The sequence below is a fragment of the Linepithema humile genome, chromosome 1 (assembly GCF_040581485.1).
Source record: "Linepithema humile isolate Giens D197 chromosome 1, Lhum_UNIL_v1.0, whole genome shotgun sequence".
Lineage (NCBI taxonomy): Eukaryota > Metazoa > Arthropoda > Insecta > Hymenoptera > Formicidae > Linepithema > Linepithema humile.
Genome location: NC_090128.1, coordinates 36,252,824 through 36,277,619, shown reverse-complemented (window position 1 = coordinate 36,277,619; position 24,796 = coordinate 36,252,824). Strand labels below are relative to the sequence as shown.

At 40.0% G+C, this 24,796-nt stretch overlaps 1 protein-coding gene across 1 annotated transcript; it reads right to left on the bottom strand.

Annotated features, from left to right (window-relative positions):
• Positions 1-3,989: 3,989 nt before the first annotated feature.
• Positions 3,990-24,607, bottom strand: exex (extra-extra). Its single transcript, XM_012375490.2, has 3 exons — positions 23,163-24,607; positions 9,661-9,824; positions 3,990-5,623 (listed from the first exon to the last, which is right to left on the bottom strand). Exons 1-3 carry the CDS (start codon positions 24,394-24,396, stop codon positions 5,366-5,368), a joined length of 1,656 nt encoding a protein of 551 aa, XP_012230913.1. The 5' UTR covers positions 24,397-24,607; the 3' UTR covers positions 3,990-5,365.
• Positions 24,608-24,796: the final 189 nt, after the last annotated feature.

Here is a 24,796-nt window from a genome sequence, read left to right as displayed (position 1 = left end):
GGAGATGAAGACAGAGATGGAGATGGATGTAGAGAGGCGGAGATATAGATAGAGATAAATGTAGAAATCAGGATAGAGATAGAGATAGGCATCGCGCAGGAAAGGGGGGGAGGAAGGGCCGGAGGGGAAGAGAATAGGAAGAACACGGGAGAGGGGAAGATGTGCACGTAACGTGACGGACGTCGCCTGAAAGCTCGTCCGAGAGAGCGTCATGACGCTCTCTCGGCGGCGTCGTCGTCGTTGGGGTTGATTGTCGCAGATCTTATTATCCCCCCCTTGTTCTAAGGAGACTACGGCCACAAGATTGTGTACGTGTACGCACCCGTGTCCGTGGGCGCGCGCGCGCACGTATGTGTATGTGTACGAGCACGAGCAAAGGGTAGATCGTTGGAGGAGGGTGGCGTCCCCCTTCGTCCTCTCCCACTAGTCCCCCGCCACCCCCTGCAGCCCCAGGCTAACCTTGTTAGCGCTAATGACGGACTCCGCCGCGAGATGCGCGCGAGCCAAGGCAGGGACGTATCTCCCGTGACCCTTACAGGGTGTTGTAGGTCGAAGATGACGACGCTTGACTCTTGAGATATCTCTCGTGTCGTTATGTTGAAGTTGCACATTTCTTTCTTTCTTATTAATTGAGAAATTGATCGTTCGAAAGTAGTGGACGGAATAATAGTTTGGATTATATTTTCCTGATTTTTAAAAACTAAAAAATTTGCAAAAGCAATCAATACATATTCTGAATGCTTCGTTAGAATATTTTTTAATTACAAAATTACAAAAAAAATTGACGTTGTTCTCAAATAATTGCAATATGCGAATCTCATAAAATCTGCGTTTGTTATCTGTAGCAGAAATTTCAAATTAACATGCCGTGGTGATTTAATGAGTTCTCATAGCACTCCATATTGTTGTAGACACGTTTTGTTATTAACGCGTTCCGTTACGAACTTTACTTAAGCTTATTGGCAACGTTAAAATACTTCTAAAATTCTAGATAGAATCTGTATTTGAAAGGTGCTAAAAAGGTTTCTAAATCGAGAGAAAAATAGAGAGTGACGGAAAGAGCGAGAAGGAGAGAAAGAGGTAACGCGAGGGATTCTGGAAGCAACCCTCTCGACAGCCCCCAAAATCCATTAGACCGGAAAACGAGGTAGAATCGTAGAACGCAATGGCGTCTAGAAACAAACGACGGCCGATAGGAGTGAACAAGCAGTGAATCACCCAAGCACTTGTTTACCAAGAGAATCAGGGATTCAGGGATGCCGTTCTCCGACTCTTGGAATCCAGCCCCATCGCGCTCTTCGTCCCCCGTCCTCGCGGCCCCCCCGTTCGCCGCCTATCCATCGGCCCACTGCCTACCCACACCATCACCTTCGCCATCAGCTCACCACCGTCGTATGGGATCTTCCGAAGGCGGATGGAGTAGCTCTTCGCATACGTAGACACGCGCCGTATCTCGAGGAGCGAAGGAGAAACAGAGGTGGCGACAGAACGAGATGGAGAATGAAAACGACAGGAGAAGGAGAGAAAGCGGGAAGAGGGAAGTTACGCAGACACAGAAGCGGCACTAGAATCGCTAAATGTAATTCGGTTAAAAGGGTTTTAGCAATACAATGCATATAAACATGAGTGCCCCACCCTCGTCGTCGCCACGTCCTTCTGAACTACCTCTCTCTGCCCCTCCCCCCCCCCTCTTGCACCCTGTCTTCGCAATCCTCTTCCGCAACGGCGACGATTCTCGGCTTCCTTCTTGACGAGCTTCCGTTAGGAGATACGAGAGAAATCAGCTAACCGAGATATAACGTTCGCCGAATGAACGTCGGTGAGAATCTCGGAGTAAGATCGGACGATATGATTTCAGTGTTGAATCTATAAATACATTTTAGCATTTGAGATAGGAGATTTTCTCTCAAGTTTTTTTTAGAAATTTTAACGATACAAAATATGACTTTTAATAGAATACATTTTAATAAAAAAAATTCAAGTTTTTCAAATTTCAAATCTCTTTCATCCGTGTATCTGCTTCGTTATTGAATGCAGAATTTTGCTGGCTCAGAATCGTGGAGAATTTATATAAAGCATCGAATTAGCATTCCTGAGACTAATCGAGATTGATTTATAACTGAGATGTCACATGACGCGTACTACATGTAATGCGTTTTTCACTAAATTGCCGTCTGCGAATGATTGCGGGGCGAACGCTAATAAATCCCCGTGTGCCGGAAAGAAGGGAACACGCGGAAAACGCGAAGCAGGATTGGCCGTTATGCTAATTCTCTCGAGAGCGTCACGATAACACGCCTTCGCGCTCTCTCGGGATAACAGGTCGGCGGCATATTCCTCGAAAAAGCTTTACGGCCATTTCTTTTTTCCGCCACGCCGCACCATCGCGTAAACGGAGACGTGGCGCCATGCCAGAACGTTCTCGAGATCGTCCTGCCCGGGCAATCCTGGATTTTTCCTTGCAAATAATCACGCCCGGTAAAACTCGCTCGAGTTGCTCTCGCCACGGATTTTTCACGAGCGAAAGATGAAGATGAAAAATTGAAATGGCACACGGTGAATAGGGATGGGAAAAGAGTTGGCAAGCGAATCAGTAGTAAGACTGACGAATCTGCGCGACAGCGAAATTATGAGAAAAATGTACGTATAAGCGAAAAAGTTCGAACGTTCAGACGAATATATCCGTGTGCAATTTTAATAATGTTTGACTATCTAATTTCACTTGAATAATTTCTTCAATTATTAAATAAAAATGTTATAGGAATCACATAAAATATCTGGATCGTTATTTATTATATACAATGTTGCTTCGTTTAAAAAATTTATTTTATTATTAATTTCATTTACTCGCAGAAATATATCTGCACAAATTTTTAATTTTTCTCAAAAAGCAATTTTATATATATTTTAGTCCTTGTTTCGAATTGTATATATATCTTTGCTAGAACATTCACAAAATATTTTTCATCTCTTTCTTTTCGAACGAATCTTTCAATTTATCAATGCGCTCGACGTCTTCGATTTTCACGTGATGACTCTCGAGCTCGACGGAAAAAGGCAATGGTAGCGCGGGGAAGCGGAGCGCAGCAAGTAGTGACATCGATCCGCGTTCGTCAAATACGACTTTGCCTCCTTGTGCCGTTCCGCCGGGTGGTGACGTTCGCTGAACGAGCGGCTCTCCGCCGCCGGATCCGCCGCGGAATGTCGCGGAATTCGTAACTGGGGATTAGCATGTCATAAATACTGATGGCGCGGCGCGGCACTGTTCCTTCGAGTGCTTTTCGAAACACGCCGCTTCGGTTCTCCATCGAGCACTGCCAGTCAGGCCCGTCCGGGGGTGGTTATCCGTCGGGGGATGAAGCCTCTCATTTACAAGCCATATACCAATCAGCGGCCATCATGCAAATAACATGAAACCGGGCTCCCTCGCATACACGGCTGAATACCAGCAGATCTGGACATTTATGGCGCAAAATGCAAAATAAAATCTGATATTTTGGATATAACGGATTTTTGGAGTTATTTAGCATTTTTTTACTACGGAAATAATTCTAAAAATTACAAACTTATCTTAACATTGAAACTGACTTAAACATTTTGAAATAATTATTTACTTGAGTTAATTATAGCCCAAGTCAAATGTATAATACTTTTGATTTGGAGAACACCTGTATACATAAAATTTCTAGATAATTATGTTATACTAATCTACTTAAGAATGGAATTGACATAGACTTAATTTTGCAGAATATTGCAATCATGAAAAAAAATATTTTTTCTAAAACGACGAAAAAATAATTTTTATGTAAAATACGTAACTACTACAAAAAATTAATATTTTTAACTCGAACATGTCTTTCTCTCTTTCTCTTGTTGATGAGCAAAATATATAAAAATAAATAAAACAATATCTAATTAAATTTGCAATTGAAATTAAAACGACTATTAGGGAAAGATGATGTTTGAGGAAAAAGAAGAACGCCAGCGTGTTTTTGTTCGATTTCATAATTTATTTAGGAACTTCTCGCGATATATCATACCGTGTATCTGCATTGTATTCACTAACTTAGAACCTATGCGAATAATATTTACACTCACGTCGTATACCACATAAATACATGCTTTTCGCTCGTGCGCTCACACATAACAATACTCGAATAACGCTTATACTTGGACGAGTAGATTCTACCATCCTGTTGTTCCTTCACACCGTTTATATTAACAACGTTGCAATTCCAGCATCTACCAAGTGTCTCTCTATCTTACAAGCCGAGCGAACACAGAATAAATAGTTGCTAGAATGTCTATATACACGACGGATTTAGATTAAATGTCATCCGTCTCGAGGCTTCATAGATCTCGGAACAGACCTCTCTGCTATCACGTACATATGATTTGGGGCACACGATCACGGTGGAATAGAAATTTTTCACTTATCTTGTGTGTCAAATCTTATTTATTACCCGCCTTAGCCGAAAGACAGTAAACAGATAATTTGATTATACAGCCAATCCATTTTTTTGAGCAAGATGCTTTTCTAGTATCAGCAATAACGTATCTAATAATCGTGATTAAGAATCATTAATGATCGTGATCGTGAATACCGTTCATAATTATTTACATTAAAATTTTGGTATGATAAATTATAGAGATAAGATATATACATAAGATCGGCTATTTTTGGTAGAAAATCGGGGTCGATAGTAAGCAGGATTCGAAATTCCTCCATATCGATGTAATTTCGGTGATTCTGACACACACGAAAATAATCTCTATGTTCGTTTGTGACAATAAAAACGCGACGCATTAGCGTGAGCTTTATTTTACTCAGAAAAATTCGAAATTTTGTCACTTTGTCAATCCCTGATAGTATTTGGCAATTTTTGCTGTCACAGTCGACTATCAAAATTATAATATATTACCATCAATAGTAAAGCGGAATATTCTTGCTTTTTACTACTCGAAAATATCTACAGGAACAATCGCGCAGTTGAATTAATAAGTAGAACTTAATTCTAATAATCGAATCTTCAAATTCGAACGTGACTCTGAAACAAGCATTTCTCTAAACAAATTAATTTTCCAAGAAACAATAAGTGTTTGATGACTTTTTACACTTTTTTAACCATTAGAGGGCCAACAATATATTTTCTTTTGATTTTTCAAGAGAAATATATTTCTTTTCGCTTTCTTCATTTTTTAAAATATAAACTAATGATATTAGCAAAAAATATTTCTATCTACCTGCATTTTAAGCTACCTGTTTTACGAAATTATTATACGTAACAAGACGCGTAGCGGGAAGTCTTGTAATCCTTTGCAAAATGTTGGTCCTCCAAGGTTTAAACATGCCTTTGTTAATCTTTTAGACCACGTAAGGTCGATACAAAGGTTCCTGAAGGTCTGTACTGGATCTCTGACTTTCCTGGAGCGTACTTCTGGAGCGTACTTCCGGTACTTCCTCCGGTGTCTCAGGTGCGTTCACGCTGACGTCGCTTCCGTTGTCCCTCTCAGCGCTTCTTGCGCTTCCGGTTTCCTCAACTTTTACACTCGTACGGGCTTCCTGCTGCGCCTTTTTGCTACGCTTCCATTTCATTCGTCGATTTTGAAACCAGATCTTTACCTGCAATGAAAATGCAGCGTGCAATTATTTGTGTCGATGCCGATCAAATTTATCGAGTTTGTTTATTGCGCGCAAATCGAAATGATTGCGACGAAGATGAAAAGATTAAAGGCATCACGCGGTGATAAGCGGTTTCTTGGAACTAAGAACTATCGCGCGCGCGATGTCTGCGCTGATATATTTCGGCACTGCGTATAATGTATATTTTGCGCATTTAGTTTGAGATCATTACGAAATACGTGCGTGAGAAAGATTTATAGAGCAACTAACCACTTAAATATATTCGCATGCAATATATAATAAAACATGGTTAATGTTATTCAAAGCACAATAAAGATAATTTAAGTTTTTAAGGTATCTCGAAGTATTTTGTTACAAGCATATTTATTTTTGGCTCACTTAATCAATTGATTATCTTATACAATAAATATCAAAATTTTAAAAATACGCACGTCTTTCAAAGTCTTTTCAAATTTTTCAATTTTTCGTACTTATATAAGTTATATTTCGATTCTTTCTCAGTAAAATAAAGTTTACGCCAATATGTTCATAAACTCAAATAGTTGCCAATTTGATTTGGAGTTGATGTTAGCGTTGAAAGTGCTAATTATCAGAACTGACGATTTATCAGCTTAAGTACTTCGATTTCAACACGCTCGGTCCACGCCCGATTTAATTTGCCGAATGCGTGCTCCATAAGCGCGAGCAATGTCGCGTGAGCCACCCCGCGAGACGCCGTAAATCAGGTAGACAGATACAGGGACTCGATTTTTCCTCCCCAATCGTAAGAAAACGATGTAAATCTTTCGGACAACATATCATGCGCCCGGGCCAATCCCCTCCAGGCACGCCGACCGTATTATATCTTTACCCTTCGCGTGGGAGCGCAGCTTTCTTGTACGAATATGAATGGGAGACTTCGGAAACGACGTTTCGCTGAATTCTCACGATTCTTACCGAAAAAATCTTACGTGTAAAGAAATTAGTTTCTAGATTCTAATAGCTACGAAGGATTATATCAGTACACACACACACATACACAATGGTTTACTCTTTATAAATTAAATCGATGTAATTTTGATGTAATTCATTCACGATAATGTAGCTATGAATAAAAAGAAAACAATCAGGCAGTGTAACGTAACATAGTATAACATTCGAAAACCAAACTTGATGAGAATATTCATTTCTTTCGAAACTCGGGTTTTACTGCGGAATACGACAAGCACCATCGCTTTTCGATCAGTTGGATAATTTGATAGGCGAAACGCAACGACGGGGACTTACGTAAATCATTCGTGTCGCGTTAACAAATAATTCGGAGCGCGAGGTAAACAAGCGCGGGAGTTGAATTCGGCGGGAGGATAGGAGGCGGGGGGACGAGAAGGCGCGAATTGTAGGCGCGAGTGAGTCGGTCGAAAAAAATGGATCGAAGGTGGGAAAAAAAGCGATGTGTGAAAATAAATATTTGTTGTCGATAAACCGACGAGCGATAAAGAGCAAGTGAGCGATAAAGAGAGAGAGAGAGAGAGAGAGAAAAGAAATAGATCGCGCTGTAAATTATCTCGCGAGCCGAAATTAATCGACACCTTGTACATAGAAAACCAAACGACGATGAATTATGGGGCGCGCAGAGCGTTCTCTCGCGATACGATCTCGATCACGGTCGCGTTAATTGCCGAAGATATTTTTCTCGCCGCTATCATCGTAGAGCTCGCGTGTTATTATGATTATTATGTTCACGGATCACAATTTCGCGACAATTATATCAGAATATTATTATATCAGATAATTATAATTATTATATCAGATTTTAATTAATACAGTAATCAAGAAATCGTTGTTATAAAAAATGAGATTGCGAGCTAAATGTCAAATTGCTTCGGTAAGAATTCGAAAGAAAACAACTGTCTGAAAATAGAATGCAGAATGTACCGAAAAAATTTATGTTTGACCTTTTACTAGGTGCGCAACTAAGTTTCCGGGTTTCACACATGAATGGCGCTAACGATACATGTAGTCGATATACATGTCTAAAGTTGTGTTTTTTTATTAACTTGGACATCTGTCAACAATAACCAGTCATAATACCAACACATATTGCAACGCAAAAATATTTTTTCTAACAATAAAGATGTCGAGTTTTGTGCCAAATAAACAGCATTTGCGGGAAGCTTTGCTTTTCTGCTTCAACTTGAAAGAAAATGCAGCTGAAGCACGCCGTTTGCTTGAGAAAGCCTACGGCGAACATGCACAATCGAAAACTACTTGTGAAGATTGGTTTAAACGCTTTAGAAATGGCGATTTCGACACTGAGGACAAGGAGCGCTCCGGAAGACCAAAAACATTTGAGGACGCCGATCTGCAAGCGTTATTGGATGAAAATGATACGCAAACACAAGACAACAACAACTGATAAATTTGAACCATGCATTGCTCGAAAAACGGCCAGAATGGGACACGAGACACGAACGAGTGATATTGCAGCACGACAACGTTCCGTGCCATCGCACTTCCATCGTCCAGGACACCATGAAAACGCTGAAATGGGATCTGCTACCGCACCCGCTGTATTCACCAGACCTGGCCCCTTCCAATTATCACTTGTTCCGGTCGATGGCACATGGCTTAGCTGGGCTACACTTGGCCAATTTCGAAGAAGTGCAAAACTGATTGGATAAATGGTTTCGATGCAAAGACGCGTCGTTTTATCGTCGCGGTATTCATGTATTGCCAGAGAGATGGCAAAAATGTGTAGCTAGCGAGGGACGATACTTTGAATAAACCGTTTTTTGTATTTCTCTTGAAATTTTCCATTTTGCATTGATAAAAAAAAACCCGGAAACTTAATTGCGCACCTAGTAATTGTCGAACCTGCATATTTTCTGAATTTCTACATTAAACTTTCGTATAATACTTTTATTCGTTAACTTTTAACAATATATGATATTTATTGAAAAAGTTTCTTGGGTTTGATAATAACAAAAATTATGATAAAAAGAGAGATTTATCAGGATACCATATAACTTTCGCCTTTTTTCAAATAAACGCATTTTTTGTCAAGCGTCGCGACAGATTTCGTCGTGATGCTCGCGCTTGGACGGTAAATCGCCGGTAATCGCGTTTCTGCAAGCGCCGGAACTCAGACGTGAAATGGGAAACAGGACCGGGAAGGAGGAGGAACGCGGAGACCGAGAACGTGGAGGCGAGGAGCGAGGCGGAATCGGTAAAATATCGAAACAAATCAGCGACTGAGCCCGCCATAACTCAGACTTTCACGTCTGTTTGCCGAGCGATCCGTCAGAGCTCGTAAGCTTCGGAGTTATGTTTAAGTTGTTGAACTATGCGAGAGAGATTCGCGTGCACACGGCGCCGGATGGAGGGAAGGGCGGACCGGATTATTCGGAGGGATTTTCTCTCTTTCGAGGGTCTTCTTTTTTCCCCCGAGCTAAGCGCTCGCGTGACCTCGCGAATTTCCATTTCCGCGCTATTTACCGGTCGATGTCGCTTAACTCCTCGTCGGACGACTCCTGACGCTAACTCAACGCCAGCTCGCGCCGAGAAATAATTGATGTGATTTCTTCAATTTCTAACGAACGATTTTCGTATCAACGCGATGTAATTGTCCAAAGATATCGTTTTGAGAAAAAGTAGATGTTGTGTAAAATAATTCTTAATCTTTTTTTAAGCAGAGCTTTTAGTGGCTTTGCACGGCGATTTTGATAATTGTTGCAAATGGTGTAATAAAGTTAAGATAAAATTCGTTTTACGTTCCACCAAGTGTTTCTTGCCATTTCTCTTACACTAGAAGTGACATCGATAAGCCGTTTTATTGCATGATACTTTATCGTGGATCTTGAATTATAGATGATTCACTATTCGCGTTACATTTCGTCTCTCTACTTGGACGTGAGTAATAAAAATTGCTAATCGCGATACTTATCGCATCAGAGATGATTCACTGGCTCAGGGTCGTCATTGAATTTCGGATATCGAGAAAGGTAAATGCGCGATTCAACATCATTATCTCGATTTACCTGCGTTTCTGTGAGCATCAGCGACGTCGCGACTTCGAACCTCTTCGGTCTGCTGAGATACTTATTTTGTCGGAATTGCTTCTCCAATTCGAGAAGTTGCTGCGATGTGAAGGCGGTCCTTGGCCTCCTGGTTTTACCCAGCAACGCATGTTGTGCCGCGCAACCTGTTACAAAAAATTGTTCTATTTGAATAATGTGCAATTATGATAGATTGAATTATACTGGACGGTCAACAATATTTGCGATAAAATTATATAATCGATAAATTCTACAATTAAATTCTACAATTAAATTCTATAATTAAGATATACGAAATTGTACGAGACTTTTACTTTTGATACGTATATAATTATCTATAAATATAATTATCTGAATGAATTGCAATCTCATCACGAGTATTATATTGATTTTCGTACGACGAAAGCTTTCAGTTAAAAAAAATTTTTTTTTATTAAATTTGTTTGTATCCGATAAAAGTTACAAATTGAATGTGATTTTAGTCTGGCAAACAGGTCGGAGAGCGAAAATGATTCATTATTGCGAGCCGGACGATCCAATAAAAATCATCGAATGCTAATGCAATTATCGCGAGTGTAAATCCCTATGGATTACGGGGGATGATTTGGGGTTAGACGATAGGGCGGAAAGCCGCCCCTGCAATTAGCCCCGTGAATGACTCTTGGTCGGGGGAGAATCACCGACTTATAGCACCATAGGCGTAGAGCATCATGGAGTTTGCTGAGATAATTGTCTCAAAATAATTAAATATAATCATAACACTATCGCAATCATTCAAAATATAATGAAGACGCGATTGTATTATTGTGTCACATAATAATACAATATATCCGTGTTAATAATTTACCTATGTTCTAAACGTGCTTATTATTTATTTATGCAAAATCATCTATTTTATTACACAGTTATAATTTATTTTCTTACCAATAACATCATTTTTTTTTAAATTACTTATATCATAAAAATGTTAAGTTACTGTAAATATTTATAATGTAAAATAGATTATATATTTAATAAAATTTAACGGTCAAATAATAAATTCAATGTTTTTTGTTGCAGGTAAGTAACTATATTCTTCTGGAAGAATGCGGCTTGCTGAATCGGTGAGTAACTCAGCAATATTAAAAGCACAACTGTGCTTTATTTTCTCTTATTCATTTAAATAATTGCAGTCGCAGCGACTGTCGTTTTAGTTTGAAAGCGATTTGATGTTGAAAATGAGCTTTACAAATTTGAAAAAGCATTGAATTATAGAGAACACTTATTAAAATGCAATTTTAAACTTATAAAAATTTCAATGCTTCACGGAGGATTTGAATTAGTCCAAAGTTTAAAATTTCGACGCGTATGAGAAACATCATTATTTTTGTCACCGCGACGCCACGTGTTTTTGTTGTTGCCGAGCATTATGTCCATTGGGTTTCCACGATTAGCAGCGGGGTAGGCCTTGCGTCATTGGCTTAAGCACCCTCGTAACTTAACTAGCAAGTGTGTGACCGGCTGTCAGTGTTTGTACACATGGCGACGTTTAGTGGAGCGCATTCGGCTTACCGGTCTCTGTGTGATTCACTAAGCTGCGTATGAGCAGGTACGCATGCTCTTGCTTTCCCTCCAAGATCTGTGTATTTTGATATTAGGGCGGCGCGATTTCACGGCCGATACAGAAATAAGTGACAGTTCCGATATCTCGATGTAATACTTATCGCTCTTACATAACGCGGTGCATACATCTCCTCCTAAATTTAACACACGCAACACAAATATTAAGAAAAGAAATAACAAAATGTTAATAATAATATAAAATTATATTAGAAAAGAGGTTGTATTAATTAAAAATTTTAGCTTCAAAATCCACCCATAAATAATTTAAGTAATTGTATTAAATTTCTAGTAATTTTATTAAATTTTTTCTCGCGTAAATTTAATTCTTATTTCATATTTATGATACATAAAAGCGATACGTTTGATAATTTTTATCGTTATGGATTGAAAACATATGATATTTCCATGCGTGGAGCACTTTTGACGATTGAAAACAAGCACCGCGCACGAGGGACGAGGAACTACATTTGATAGTTGTTAGTATTTAGACTGTAGCATTTATTGGGTTATTTATCGTTGAACGAAGTGAAGTTCGACCTGCCTCCCCCCGCTGTGCACATATGGCCTGACCGATGATTTCCCTTCCCGCTGATTCGTGACAATTATTATTTGCACCATTGCGCTCCTCGCTCGCCCCGTCATGATTTATTTTTATGTCCTTTTTTCAATTTTATCGTTCGGATACCATCTACGCACACAGCGCCTATTAGATCCTCGTGACACGCTACATATGATATTATTCATTATGGAAAATTTTAACGTGAAGCTACATGGCGTTTTATCCATTGTGCTTTGTCTCTAAGAGAAAATTTTGCATACTTAATTTTTTACAGCCACGTAGTTGTATTAATTTTATAATCAATCGCTAAATTTTAATCTGCAATCACTTTTAGTCAATATGATTAAAAAGTCAAGATGATTGAAGATAAGAGTCCAGACATCTATTTTTCATATTACCTATTTTAATTCCTGATAATTAATTTTATGCGATGATGATAATGATAATATATCGGCAATAACAATAAAAATAATCCAAGCAATTTTCGACCATCGATCAGGATCAGGAATTTAAAATTTGTTGCAAACACATTACTCTTCTCTTACATTAAATTTCAACAAAATTCAGAGTATTAAGTAACAAATCACCCAAAATGTGCAAAATTAATCACAGTTTTGCTAACTTCTTGGGAAAACAGGTTGTTAATTCAATAATCAGTGCAAATTCTGATTTGTTAAAGATGAAAACACACCAAGCAAGTTTGGACATTTAAGAATCGCGTTCATTATCCTTTAAAAGTCTCAGAAACGAGAAGAATGACAAATAGGCGCCATAAATAATCGTACCCTTCATTGCCGAATTAAGAATAATTATTCATTGAGCTACCGGTGCAATTACAGGCGCACCGAAGAAATTCAACCGCCGCGATCGAGGGGGTTATAACTGACATACGGTACGTAACCCCATATCGTAGGGATGCCGCGTTAACTAAAGCGCTAACTAACTGCAAACAATCCCCTCGAATAAATAAACGCATTCTGGCGCATCGTGCAATCGCGAAGTTGATAACAATAATCGAGAAGCAAAATGACACAGTGATCGTTATCGATACTTTGTCACAATAGTGATAAGAATTGTAAAAAAGTTGAAACACACTGCAAAAGAATAAAGAACGTTTGTGCATTATGTTCAACACGTGCAGCGTATTACTTCTTTTTCTTCCGATTAATTTGCTCCAAAATTAAGATTCGTCAATTTTATGTAAAACTTTGAAGCATTTATAATTAATTGTTGCAATTGATTTCTGCAGCTATTCAAGACATATTTGCGCTTGAATTGGCCTAATTTTATTGACACGTGGAGAATGCACCGTGTCCCGTTAAATTGATCATTTGGTACACTGCGCGTCGATCGGGATCGGGAAATGCGCAAACTGTGACAGATGTCGGTAAACACGAGAAGGGCGACTTTATCGAGTGGACAATCACTATTCGCGCTCTTATATCGAGGGAGTGCCGCGGGGAAGAGCGGGCAGGGACCTTTATCATGATAATTTAATTTATTTGGGGTCCCATCGGCCGCTTCATGCCGGGCCACCCTTAAATCGCGCCGATCATCGCGGCGGTAAACACCACCTATTATCTGTACTTAAAGCGGCCACTCACCCTTCGCGTCGTGCCATTTTGCCCCCCTGTAGTTTTACCCCCTCGAAAAATTACATTCTACCGGTCGTATGAATATCCGTTGCAATGAGGGATGGCAATGCGGTAGGTATCGCAGCGATTTTTGCTTCGTTGACGCGGCTGCAGATAATGAAACGAGATGAGTCGGCATTTTCGAAATTTTTTTCTAGCTTTCTCTAGTTCTCATCGCCAAAAAATTTCAATTATATTTATAAATTAATTATAAATATCGGTAAAATGGAATGTTTATACGATTTTGTGTTTCTTTCATTTTTCGTTATTTAATAACTTTTTTCATAGTGCAGTATTTTTCGAAGTATAACAATTTTAAATATAGCGCGTAAATTACTTTTTCTTTGCAGTAACTGTTATGTAATACTTACGAAATTAATGATCCGAATATAACTCTTTTTCTCGCCGACCCGAGATCGGATTTCGTGCGACTTTTTTTTAGGGTCGGCGAATCGCACGGTATCTCGGACTAACGAGTAACTACCCTCGTTAACTCCCGGGCGAAAGGTACGCTTAATTAAAACTGATTACTCGATCCGAGCTCCCGCAGGAACTTCACCTTCGTTTTTAGTCCTTTTTGCATCGCCCGAATGGTGGCGCGTTACCGAACTACCCGAATGCTCCGTGTTACGATTACGAAAAGCATCGCGACGCATTCCCCGTGGTAAAATAACTTTTTATTACATGCGGTATATATTTTAGGCATAAAAATCATTATCGTTATACAATTATCATATTATTATTTCTAAGCATTTTAATTAGTTGATTTTAATTAATAGTGACTCGCTTGTTTCTTTCGTCATCCGGTCAGAAATTCCATTTTAATTTGCACTCCTATTTTCGACAGGAAATAGGAATTGATTCGTCTTTTATAGTTAGAGATGCATCGATCCGCGCTCATTCCTCTCTCGCGCAGTGACGTGGTTCTACGTAGCAGCCGAAAATGGCCTCCCTCTAATGGGCAGCAATTACCCAATAGCGAATTGCAAATTGGAATTAGCGTCCTAAATCGGCGTGTATACCTCTAACCGTGCCGCTGTACCCTCCGTTGCTCGGTCCGGCTTGCACCGTGCGCGCTCGCCGTCTCGAGGGGGACGGAGAAAGGGGAAAGCGAGGGTGGATAGCGCGCGGGAGGGAATGGGAGGGACGGTAAGCGAGCGAAGGGGTTGGTAACGACTTCGTCGGTGGTGCGTTCTCTCAGCTTTTGCTTCCGTGTCTGCGTTATAGCATGTCCGTGCGTGGAAGAGCGCGGCTCTGTGTGTTTATCCGTGTACGTGTACAGGGCGTCGTGCGCGCGTGTGTGCGGCGTCGGCAAGCCCCGCCCGCGGTCCCCGGAGCCCCTTCACCGTGTCCCGCCCCCCGAATTATCTGCCCCTCAGATCCGAGCTAAACGAATCTAGGCGAGTAACGTCGCTATCCGCCGTCTCGCCATTCCCTCGCCGTCCGACAGCCACCACCGACGTGTCGGGGATGGTCGGCAGACAAGGATGGAGCGTGAAAGAAAGAGAGAAGGAGAGAGAGAGAGAGAGAGGCGATAGATAGGAAAGAGAAAGAGAGAAAGGAAAGAGCGGAAAAGTTGGCCAAGTTTTATCAGGCTATTTTCCTTACCCGAAATGGCTGAATTTAATCCCGAACTCGGGCTCGCGAGCTCGCCACAAATCACGCCATAAACATCCGCGATGTTACTTCTTATTCTTGCCGCGCGCATTCCTACGAATCGTCCGATTCGCCATCTTCTTCACCACGCGTTCTCGAAATATATGCAAGCTCGCTGCAGTTTCCAAATTAAAATGTTGCGATGAGTGTTGGTAAACGATATTTTAACACGTACCTAAATTGTACAACAGTGATATAAGACATATCTGATTTTGCTTCTGATAACGTTGCGTAACTTTTTGTTTAATCGATTTTTCTATCGAATTTTTTGATAAATTCCCAATCGGTCTTTAATTAATAACAATTAATTTCTAGTTATTAATAAATAATTTTTCACCATCAAGGAGCATTTTATCATTCGAAAGGAGCAGAAAAACGCAGGTCTGTAACGTCGAAAATTAAATCAATTCGGTTCCCCGGTCCAGCTCACAAAGAGTCAAAGGTGTTTTGCGGCCGAAAGGAGCTGGACCGTACGCGTCACGTATCCGGCAGGTATCCGACGCACGTGCACACACAACATAGACACAGACACACACTACGCGAATAGTATTACCGACAAGACCGTATATAGACACGGGATGGCGCGTTTGAGCGAGCGCGCGGGATGTTACACATCGGGTAACCAAGATCTGTTTGCTTGCGGACGGCCAAACTAGCTGGCAGCTAATTCAGAAACGCCATTACCACCTATACGCTTATAGGCGGACCTGATGCCGCCGCCGCCGCCGCCGCCGCCGCCGCCGCCGCCGCCGCCGCCGCCGCCGCCGCCGCCACCGGCTTCCGGTATATATAGCCGTGTGTATACACTCTCGATGCGTGCGCGCGGTTGCGAGCGAGCAAGTGCATCGGTTTACCAATTCTCTCCCGCCTCCGGACTATACATGCTCTCTGCCACTCGCTGAGCTTTAATTTCGAACTCCGATCCGGAAACAACATCGACATCAGGTCGTCGTTGCGACCCGAGGTCGAACGAGAAGCCGCTCGCTAACGACGCTGATTCGCCCGACGTAGACTTGTCGCTTTTGGAATCGTTCACGTACGTTGATCAGGACTGAAACTGTTACCATTGAATCCGACATGCACGAAAAAAATGAACCTTGATCTAAATGTCGTGATTTGATTTTCACGAATAAATGTAGACTTTTTTTTAATTAAACGTCGTTGTTTTAGCACATACAAGTCATTTTATTTCACCAGCACTGCAATAGTTATTTTGTTTTGTATGTAGATTTATTAGAAAAATAATTTCTAATGATTAATTAATGATTTTTTTAATACTAATACAATAAATTATTGTGCATGTTATAAAATAGTAACTAATGAATCAAAATATATAAATTCATGAATAATTAATAGTTTTCGATTATTTCGGCAATTATATCTTTCTTATACATAAGCCGTATATAAATTTCGGGATTTCGACATTCTATAATAATTATTTATAGAATATGAGCTTTATCGCGTATATTTTGACTATTTTTAAACAGTAATAATATTTTTGAGATAATTTGTGTCCTTCTTTTCTTTACTTTTGAAATTTTTTATCGCGTAATTTTAAATGAATACTCGATTAAATCTCCCTGGAAGTAGATAACGCAGCAATATCGCGTGCAATCAGTCGCGCAAACTTAGCTATCTGAAACACCATAAGCGCTGCGGTCGAATTAATAGGAATGCTGTAAATCTCGAACAAATAGGATTAATCCCCCACAATCGGCGCGCCATATGTTAGAGTAGAAAATATAGGGTGATAGTGCGATATATATGGTAAGAGCCGATAGAAGTTTCTATGTTTCACGCGATTTAATTAGTCCGCTTTAACGTTTGCTAATTATTCTTGCTATTTTACGGGTCATTAAATGCCTTCTATTGTTATTTTTATTATATTATTGCAATAATGTGTGTGTGACGTTCCATTGTTCTATTATTACACTATTTTTGTTATTATTGTTACGTAATATGCTCATAATATCGTAAAAAGGCAAAATGTGCACAGCAGATGCACGAGTGCTCTGTTCGCGGGTCTCCGGCGAAAACGCGAAATTGGTCGTTTAAACGGACTATAAGTCCGCGGAGTTGCCATGGGAACGGTATGGTGACGGCGGCGGTATTCCGGGACGTGGGAGGCTGCGAAGGGGATGAATAGACGGATGAATGACGCACAATTAACTAATTAAATCATCCGCCAACCCCTCGCGCGCGCGCTCTCTGTCTCCCGAGTATCATCCCCCTTTTGTTGGTAGAGTTTCCGCCGCCATCTCCTCGCCATTGTTTCTCTCCGTTCGTATGGACGGCGGGACCAGCTCGAAAAAAAGGGAAAGACAAAGAAAAAAAAAAAAAAAAAACGAAATTCCAACCGTATCGTCACGCCGCTACCTTTACGGTTCGTCAAGTCGATTTAAGCCAAATTGCCGATCGAACTGTTCGTGAAGAAACGAATCCTCCTTAATTGCGGTTCCTCGAGGGGAGTGTTTTCTTCGACCGAACTGTCGTCAATTCGGTGGCGTTTATTTAATGCAATATACCTTTCTAAATATTTAGCTTCGATAACAAGACAGTTTGATGAAACAGTAATCAGTATTTATTTTTAAGAAATTACCGAAATATTAATAGACTTACTACATATTTTATTTTAAAGAAAATTTTTATTACAAGTTTGAATGACATATGTAATGCAATGTAAAATTTTTTCATGCCAAAATAGATTTACGCACGAGAATAATTACGAAAGTTTCATATTACCATTTTATTTGTTTTGTATTATTAATTAAAAAATTTATGGAAATAGAAGTTTCCTTCTTTTTTTGATTATTTTATTGAAATGTTTGATTTTTTGTGAATATATATGAATTATTGTGTAAATACAAAAGCGCATGCATACAATTAATGTAACGCACCATAGAAACGGCGTTTGCCAAATTATGGCGTTCGTTTTCAAGATATTTAATTTCACTTTACGAGATCCCGCACTAAAAAGAAATGGCAATGCTGTTTTTTCTTCGACACCCTTCAGCAAATAATACCGCCCTTAATTTCGTTTGCGCCCTCTGCTAAGAGCTTGCCCATTAACTTGAAAAAATATCTTCACAGACCATCGACCATTAGAGAGGAATTCGTAACTTGATTTACATTTAGATGGGAGAGAGATTTTGCGAAAAGTTGGAAAATACATAGCAAATTCCATGTTCATATATACCAATATTTTGTCGACATTTTTGCACAGTAAATTTCAAAAATTAAACAATTGAATTAAAAATTATTTCGCACGCATATTTATATTTATTTAATATTTATATTAAATCCTGTGAGCTGCCTTCATTAAAAATTATAATGCAATATAATGCAATAAGCGACATTGCTAAATAAGAAGCGCTCAGACGCATAAAATAAAACGTCAGCGCGAAAATTTTGCAATTTCCATAATCGGCAAATTAAACATTCGCCGTCATTAAATCATTGACGTAAAATATGTAAAGCAGGGTTCAAAATAAAAGTCACGTTCCACCAGTTTTATCAAACGTGAGATTTATCGCGCCCTCCATGATTATTTATGTATTTGCCATTGATATCGATACCTGCAATTAATATCGTTAAAACGCTTAAGGATTTTCTCAGCGCGCGCATATCATGTAAAAAGCTATAAATTCGCGATGAATAATTTATTCCTTCCAGGCGTTCGGGGGGAATTCGGCGGGGACAGTAATTATTACAATTGCACTTCACTCGCGCGAACGATTAATCATCGTCGAAGCGTTCATATGACTGGCGCTGTTGGAAAATCGATGACATTTTACACGCTAATCCAAAAGCTAACTATCGACTAATGTCAACTGTTGTTGATTGACACTCGCATATGTCAACTAAAAAGTGCAGAACTTCTAAAACAAATAAATACGTAGATGCATCAATGTATAACAGCACACGCAGATATGCTATCTTTACGAACATCTTGTATGTTGCATAATGCTGATTTATCCTTAATGCTTTTTCATACAATTTGAAAGTTATCGTTAATTTTATTTGATTCTTTAAAACGATGATACACAAATTCATTATCGTATTCTTAGATATTTCCTGTCAATATAACGAATTACGAAATGTTTATGAAAAATAGAAAAATTAGATTAAACCCAAGTAAATTGTTATTATTAAAATTTCTTAAAGATAATTTATATCTTAATTATATAAGCATTAATATAAACATGAAGTTTGGTGTCAAATTCTAGAATGTAAAGATAGATAATCGATAAGAGATAGATTGTATTTACTTTTTCTTAAGGCATTTCTCTTTCTAATAATTTTTATCAAATCTTTTTCGTTCCTAGATAATTATTTAATTTTGAACTAGTTCTTTGCGCGGCAATGTAACATTAAAATTTCTTGAAATTATTTCTTCTATTATTTCAATTCTTGCAAGTTTACGATTACGATGTAACATAATCGGAATTTACACAATTAGTTCTCATAATATTTTGCACGCTATTTGCACACCGCGCGTATTCGGTATAATTTCAGTAATCTACAATCGTAACGGTAACAATAATATATATACTTCATCGTTCCGATAGCCATTTCATTCGGCGACGGCAATCGATGGCCGCAGAACTGCGCTAATTAGAGCGGCTGCGGTGCGGGCCATCCGTTCGTAACGCGATATGGATAACTATCTAGCGGCCGTCGGTGACGCGGGGTTTGGGACGCGGTGGGCGGTGGTGCCCACTCGGGCACAGGGTACATCGCGCAATACGCGGGCCCCGAGACACGTGCACACATCCCGTTTATGGCACGCTAGTTAAATTTCGATACGCCGTTACGCGCGGCTCGGGATAGATGAAACATGGTGTTGTCGTTGCGTCGCCGCGCGCGGGCATAACGCGCGACAAATATTCCGCAAATAAAAGCTCGCATTCCCCTTGCTGCCCGCGTCGCCCGTTCCCCCGCCGCCCCCTCACCCACGCGTTATTTACAAAACGTCGCGCGGGGCTGGCTTGCGCGGCCGCCGGCAATTTTTAACAAGTCGAGCCGTGTACCCCACCGACGATAGCTTCCATCCAGCATGCGGGGTGCAGGGGCAGAGGGGGGTGGTCGATGTATTCGACGCGCGTTTTATTTCGTGCCACGCGCGCGCGCGCGCGCGCGCGCGCACACATGTGCGCTCTATCTCTTTCTCTCCCTCTTTTTTTCCCGTTTTTCTTTTTTTGCGCTTGTTTTACGCCACCGCTCGATTTTTTCACCTTTTTTGGTCGACGCTGGATTGCTCGGCAACTACCAATCAGGATCATCTGACAGGAAATTCCCCGCGCACCCGCCACCGTTCGCCACTTGTGTCCGCGGCGTCCCCGACGCCCCTCCGCGCCACTCATTTCTGCTTCCCTTCCTCCCTCCTACGTGCCGGGATATCCGCCGCCGCCATCGCCATACGTTCACTGACCAATTTGTTCGATAAAAGCCCTCGACTGATTGGCCTGACAACGCGGCTACGGCTCTTTTTTCCGAGCGTGAAATTTACCGTGGTAACCAGGTCCCTTGTTGCACCCGTGCCCTCCCAAATTCTTTGCCTTCGGCCTTTCAGGTTTCTCTGCCGCTACTTATAGTATCCCTTTCTTTCCCTCCGCCTTCGTCTTTTCCCTCTTTGAATTTTTGAGACAGTTTCTGTGATTCGTAGCAAGGTTTGCGAATTAGTTGGCAGCGATGCAGTTCTTCTTCCTTGTGAATAAGGTTTGCGAATAAAGGCAAAGGAGAGTCAAACGCAGAGACGCATTCAGAGTAAATCGCGAAAGTTTAATTTAAAAAAAAAAATAGTAAAATTATTTTATTGAAATATTATTTATGAAGATTGATACGGACGATCGGGAATCTTTATTTAAAGAGAGATTTCACGGAAGGATCAAACTCTATGAAATCATCTGTTTGATAAAAAGTAAATACTGTTTTGACAATATTATTCGTACGAAATTAAATATGAATAAATAACTAATTTGAGACAATTAATATTTTATTTTGCGATATCTTTGTGACATATTTTGCGTTAAAAGTCTGTTGTACCATTTGGAGAATGCTCGGAATCACGAGCATGCGAACGTCGCACCGTCGTTATCGAGATCGTAAAATTTGAGTAGTCGGCCAATATGGTCTGGTGGAGCGGTACATTAGACACGTAAACATGTACTATCTGCTCATGGCAGCGGCAATCTGTCTTTCGACGTTGCCTCTCACTTTCGAGTTAATAGCTGGTAATAGCCGTCGAGAGCTAACATAACACGACCTCCCACGCATGAGTTACCGTCGATCAACGATATCATCCAACGATTCACTCACTCACGCAAGAGATTTTGATTTTATGCACTATGCATTTCCTTTCATCCTGCAGATTCTTCGACGAATTTCAATTTTTTTAAAAAGCTTGATTGCAAGCTGTCTATTAATCAACGTTTGATATTTCACAAATTATCAAGCCGCAAATTAAATTTTTATGCAGGATAATCTATTATAAATGCAGGATATCTATTATAATTCGCTGAAGAAAATAAGATTCCGTGTTATCTTTTTCGCGCGATTTAATTCAACGAATTAAAAGACTGAACAATCGTTTCAAATTTTTGTGAAGAAATTTGTGCTAGAAAAATCGATTTTAAATATCCATTAAGGTGGACCCCTTTGCGCTTATTCTCGTGTTATCTGACTCGCTATTTGTTGCGGATCCGCGACCGGCGATAAGATTGTAATCGATATTTTTTTCAGGGATCGGCTGCCAGCTTAGGGAAGAACGTTTCATGACAATCGTTATCGATTTTAACAACTGTTATCGGCTATGTTCAATTTCTTTGCAAATTATTATCAAATCATTAATTTATCATTTTTGAAATAAGATTAATAGCTTTACCGTGAAGGTTTAATTGCCTTTTACAATGTTTCGACCTTTAGTGCTTACGAACTTATTCGTGATTGCAACAAGAATTTCAAATCCGAATTGGAAATTTCCATTTTTGAAAAAAAAATACATTTTTTTGCGTTTTTTTAATAAGTAATATGTAATATATCAGTCGTTAGAAGAATAATATTTAATATCAAACGCAAAAAAGTTTGCAGGAATACTTTATACAAAGTCCAGTTATTTTATCATGATATTCTTTACGTAAGTAGAAAAGTCTAAAAGTCTTTACTGCAATAATAACTATTTTTAACCATTTTAAACCATTTTTTAAAATATTATCTAAAACATTACTTTATTGTTATTCTTCTATATCGTTATCCCGTCTTGTACACTATTCCACTCAAGGCTCCTACAAATGATATCTTATCATAAAATAGCAGAATTTAACATCGCTTTTTATAGCGATGATAATTATTGTAATCTTTATCATATATCGCATCATTAATTGCTTGTATCGTTCTTCGGCACGGGAATCTTAATGATATTATTCAATTAATTACACACATCAGTATTTTGTCTTTGATTGATAAGTTCGGCGAACATGATTCATGCTTTTATTAGGTAATGATGCAATTCATAGCATTATGTTTATGTTATGTTAGATTTATGATCCATTTAGACTTAATATATTTTTTCATGTTCTTTAAGACCAACTATATTTTATTGGTACTAAAAAACATTATCGTATCATTAAAAGATCCTTTACAGTTAAAAGATATAATTAAGACGATATTAATTCTTATTACAATCCAAATTATCTTTAAAATTTTATTGCGTTATACTTAACAAAATTAATTTGTATTACAATGAAGATTATCCTCAAAATTTGTTGATATTATCTTGATATTTTTAGATATATTCGTGACAGATTAATGCTATCGGTATGCTCTCAGATATGACGAGATTTTTATAAAATGGCAATAAAATCAAACAAAATCCTTGTGTTACTTCTACGAAATGCATTTTTCCGTCCAATACATTTAAACGATAGCTATCAAGAGTTGCAACGATTCATCAGTATCAACGCGCAGTCAATATCAAGATATACGAAACAACCGTCGTAATTAATCAGAAATTGATCATGTCAAAATCCACTCACCGGCCAAATCTGCGGGCAGTCTGGGATACAACATGCCGGTCCGGGCGAACCACTCGAGCTGGAGTGGATGGATATGATGCTGTTGAGGATGAGGCCCTCCGGATTGGGGATGACCAACCGGTTGACCCTCCTTGTGTATCGAGTGGAAAGCGCTGCCGCCGGCTGGATGATAGTACAGTCCTCCAGGATGGATGAGCGATCCCGCGGGATGAAGTAGGAGACTCTGATTTTGTCTGACCACCGCTGCGCCCATGCCGTAAGGCCCGGATGCCAGACTCTGATGGCTCAGGACACCGTTGCTGGACGGATCTTCGGAACCCGGCGATATCGGGGGACTGGAAGCGGGACTGCGGCTCGCGTTGCTCCCAGGACTGGCGCTTCCGGTTCGCGTCGGGTCAACGTCTACGGACGTGTCGTCTTCTACGTTCTCCAGCCGATCGTTTCGGTAACCGCTGGTCCCCGTTTCGGGCCTGAACTGACTCCTTTGGACGGACACGCCGGATTCGTTGGAATGGAGGCCAAGAACAGCCTCGCGATTGGCGGAGGAGTGTCTCTCTCGGACCTCCAGACTGGGCGAATCGGATTCATGATGCTGAATGAAAGGGTTCAAAGGATTTCCCAGGGTGGTTCTCTGATCTCCAGGACATCTTATAGCGCCGGGAGATTCTCGCTCCTGAATATTGCTAAGATTTATACCGTCGGGTTGAATACCGTGACTTCTGGAGAACGACTTCTGTCGATCAGCCGACGACTGATCTATTTCGGTCTGCTTTGTGGCGCGACCCAGAAGAGCGTCGATGCAGAAAGACGTCTTGCCGATGGAATTGTTGTGCTGATTGGACGAGCTGAGGATGTAGTTTTGCGGCGAGGACGTTCTTCCGGGTGAGGTTTCCGGTTCGCGACAACGAGTTGTCGGTAATTCATCACTGAAACATTTCCTGGTGGAGTTTTCCGAGTCTTGAAAGAAACCGGGACCCGCGTGATCTTTCGTAAAACGTTTGCTACCAGCGTCTTCGTGATATCTGATTACTCTATCTTCCACGTCAGGCGATCTAGCACCCACGAAACGCACTTCCTCGAGTGATCTCACTCGGCTGTCCAGCGGAGATCTGGCGTCCTCCGATCTGGGCGACGATCCAGAATCTTGAAGTCTTTGTTGAAGATTGTAAAGGTGTCGCGGATGCTGATGCAAATCCTCTGAGACCATCTGCGCGTTGTAATGCATAGCTGCCATGTCATGCGGCCACTATAAATCTCTAACACATACTTCCTGATACGATTATGTCTTTGCAATGTCGACACTTCTTGAAATTTAATCGAATTTAAGCGTTTTGATGTCCACTTGATTTATTCGATATAATGCTTCTTGCTATCGGCACTAATTTAAATGAATTGTAGATCGAAATGTCTGAAAGATCAATGGCGATTGATCTTCAAAAGTGCATCAGGATAATTCTCAAAATCAACATTGATGCAAATTAATCTAAAACAAAGTCTTCATCTAACGCGGTGATTATGATTTTTTTCAATCGATTAAAAATGATCTGTCGTTGGTGGTGTACTTGCATAAGTCTCAGCGATGTTTTGCACAGTTTCAAAAGCCATCAAGTGTCACGCGGAAATCATTCAAGCGA